The 1,807-nt window shown below is 72.4% G+C and overlaps 1 protein-coding gene across 1 annotated transcript in view; it reads right to left on the reverse strand.

Moving 5' to 3' along the window:
- Positions 1 to 679: 679 nt before the first annotated feature.
- AURANDRAFT_68649 (hypothetical protein) overlaps positions 680 to 1,807 on the reverse strand; it is a gene marked incomplete at both ends in the record, with an annotated part of 5,338 nt that continues 4,210 nt past the window's right edge. Inside the window, 3 exons of the mRNA XM_009044359.1 lie at positions 680 to 950; positions 1,092 to 1,095; positions 1,124 to 1,763. Coding sequence (XP_009042607.1) covers positions 680 to 950; positions 1,092 to 1,095; positions 1,124 to 1,763 — 915 coding nt within the window. The remainder of the gene's footprint in view (positions 951 to 1,091; positions 1,096 to 1,123; positions 1,764 to 1,807) is intronic.

Consider the following 1,807-nt stretch of genomic DNA (forward strand, 5'->3'; position numbering starts at 1 on the left):
GAGGGCGGGCCGACGCGGGAGCGCTACGTCCAGTCGGCCGCGTCGCTCGTCGCGCTCCTCGCGCCGCTGTTGCGCGACGAGGTCGCCAAAGCCGACGAACGGGGCGCGCCGCTCGAGCTCCGGCTCATGGGCGTGCGCACGTCCGACTTCGAGGTCAAGGTCGCGCCGCGGGCGCCGGGCCAGCGAAACCTCGAGGACGCCTTCGCGCCCGCGCGGCCGCCGTCGCCGAAATACCGGCCGCCCGGCGGCGCGGATGTCGACGCCGCGGTCCTCGCGGAGCTGCCCCCGGACATCGCCGACGAGCTCCGGGCGCAGATGGGCCGCGACGCCGCCGTGTCGCGGCGGTCGCCGCCACCGCGGGCGCCGCCGGCGAAGCCCGCGGCGGCCGCGCGGCCGAGCCCGGCGACGCGGTCCATCGCGGCCTTCTTCTCCAAGCCGGCGCCGCGGCCGCCGCCGCCGGACGCGCGGCCGCCGGACCCGCCGCCGGTCGACGAGGGCGCCGTGGGCCGCGTCGTCGAGATGGGCTTCGGCCGCGCGCGCGCCGTCGCCGCGCTCGCCGCGTGCCGCGGCGACGTCGAATTGGCCGTCGCGCGGCTCCTCGGGGACGCGCCGGGCTAAGGGCCGCGGCCCCGACTCGAAACCTACCTCGGTGTCTTAGGAGGCGCGCGAACCCCGGCGCCTAGGCCTTCTGGGCCTTTTGCTGCTCCTGGAGCTGGCGCAGCCGCTTCTCGATCGTCGCCTTCTCCGCGTTGATCTTGGCCATCTTGCGCCGGGACGTGGACATGCCGCTGCTCGGCGTCGGCGGCGCGGACGCGGAGATCATGGGCAGCGGCGCGGCGCCGGCGTACCCGCGGGCCCCGGCGCCGCGCGGGAAGCAGTCCTCGACGAGCGCCGCGTAGGGGAGCGTGTTCGACCCGGAGACGTCGTACCACGTCACGAGCTCCCGGAGCCTGTGCCGAAACCAAATCTTCAACCCGACTTCAATGTGAGCGTATTCGAATGTTTTGACACAATCTCTTCGGCTGGGCTTCGAGAACTCGACGAGAGCGATCGATCCGTCCAAAAATCAGCCGAATCGACTTCGATTTGACCGAGCTAGAGAATTCTCAAGTTTGGTCAGGACCACCCAAACCAGTGGTTGGTTTCGGCACAGCCTGGAGCTCCCGGTCGTTGAGAGGCGCGCGGAGCTCGCGCGCGAGCCTCGCCAGGTCCTTGGCCGTCGCCGCGCCGGAGCCCGCCTTGTCGATGCGCAGCAGCGTGCCGTGGAGCAGGTCCCGGGGCGGGATGGGCTGGCCGCCCTTGGCGGCGCGCGTCTTGGGCGCGGCGCGGAGCACGGCGGCCCTCAGGCGGTCCTTCGACTCCGCGATGGACGGCGGCAGCGCGACGGCGACGTCGCCGTCGGCCCGGGCGCTCGGCGGCGGGCCCGCGGCCCGCTTGGGCACGGGGTGGGAGATGAAGTGGGGCACGGCCTTGGCGATCTCGTCGACGAGGTCCATGTAGTGGATCTCGCCGTCGCCGAAGCGGCCGCGGTTGCCCTTGCGGTCGTAGTAGCGGACGATCTGCCGCGCGTGCATCTCGCTCATGTCCATGCCCACGCGGTTCATGGCGCCCATGAACTCGCGCACGTTGAGCTCGCCGGACGCGTCCGAGTCCCAGAAGAGGAAGGCCTCGCGGAGGATGGACTGGACCGTGCCGCCCTGGCTCAGGATCCGCGCCTCGACGGCGTAGCGGAGCTTCACCTTGAACTCCTCGGCGAGCGCGTTCTGCGTCTTCTCGTAGGGCCGGCACGTGAAGAGCGACTCCAACA

The sequence above is a fragment of the Aureococcus anophagefferens genome (assembly GCF_000186865.1).
Source record: "Aureococcus anophagefferens unplaced genomic scaffold AURANscaffold_271, whole genome shotgun sequence".
NCBI lineage: Eukaryota > Pelagophyceae > Pelagomonadales > Pelagomonadaceae > Aureococcus > Aureococcus anophagefferens.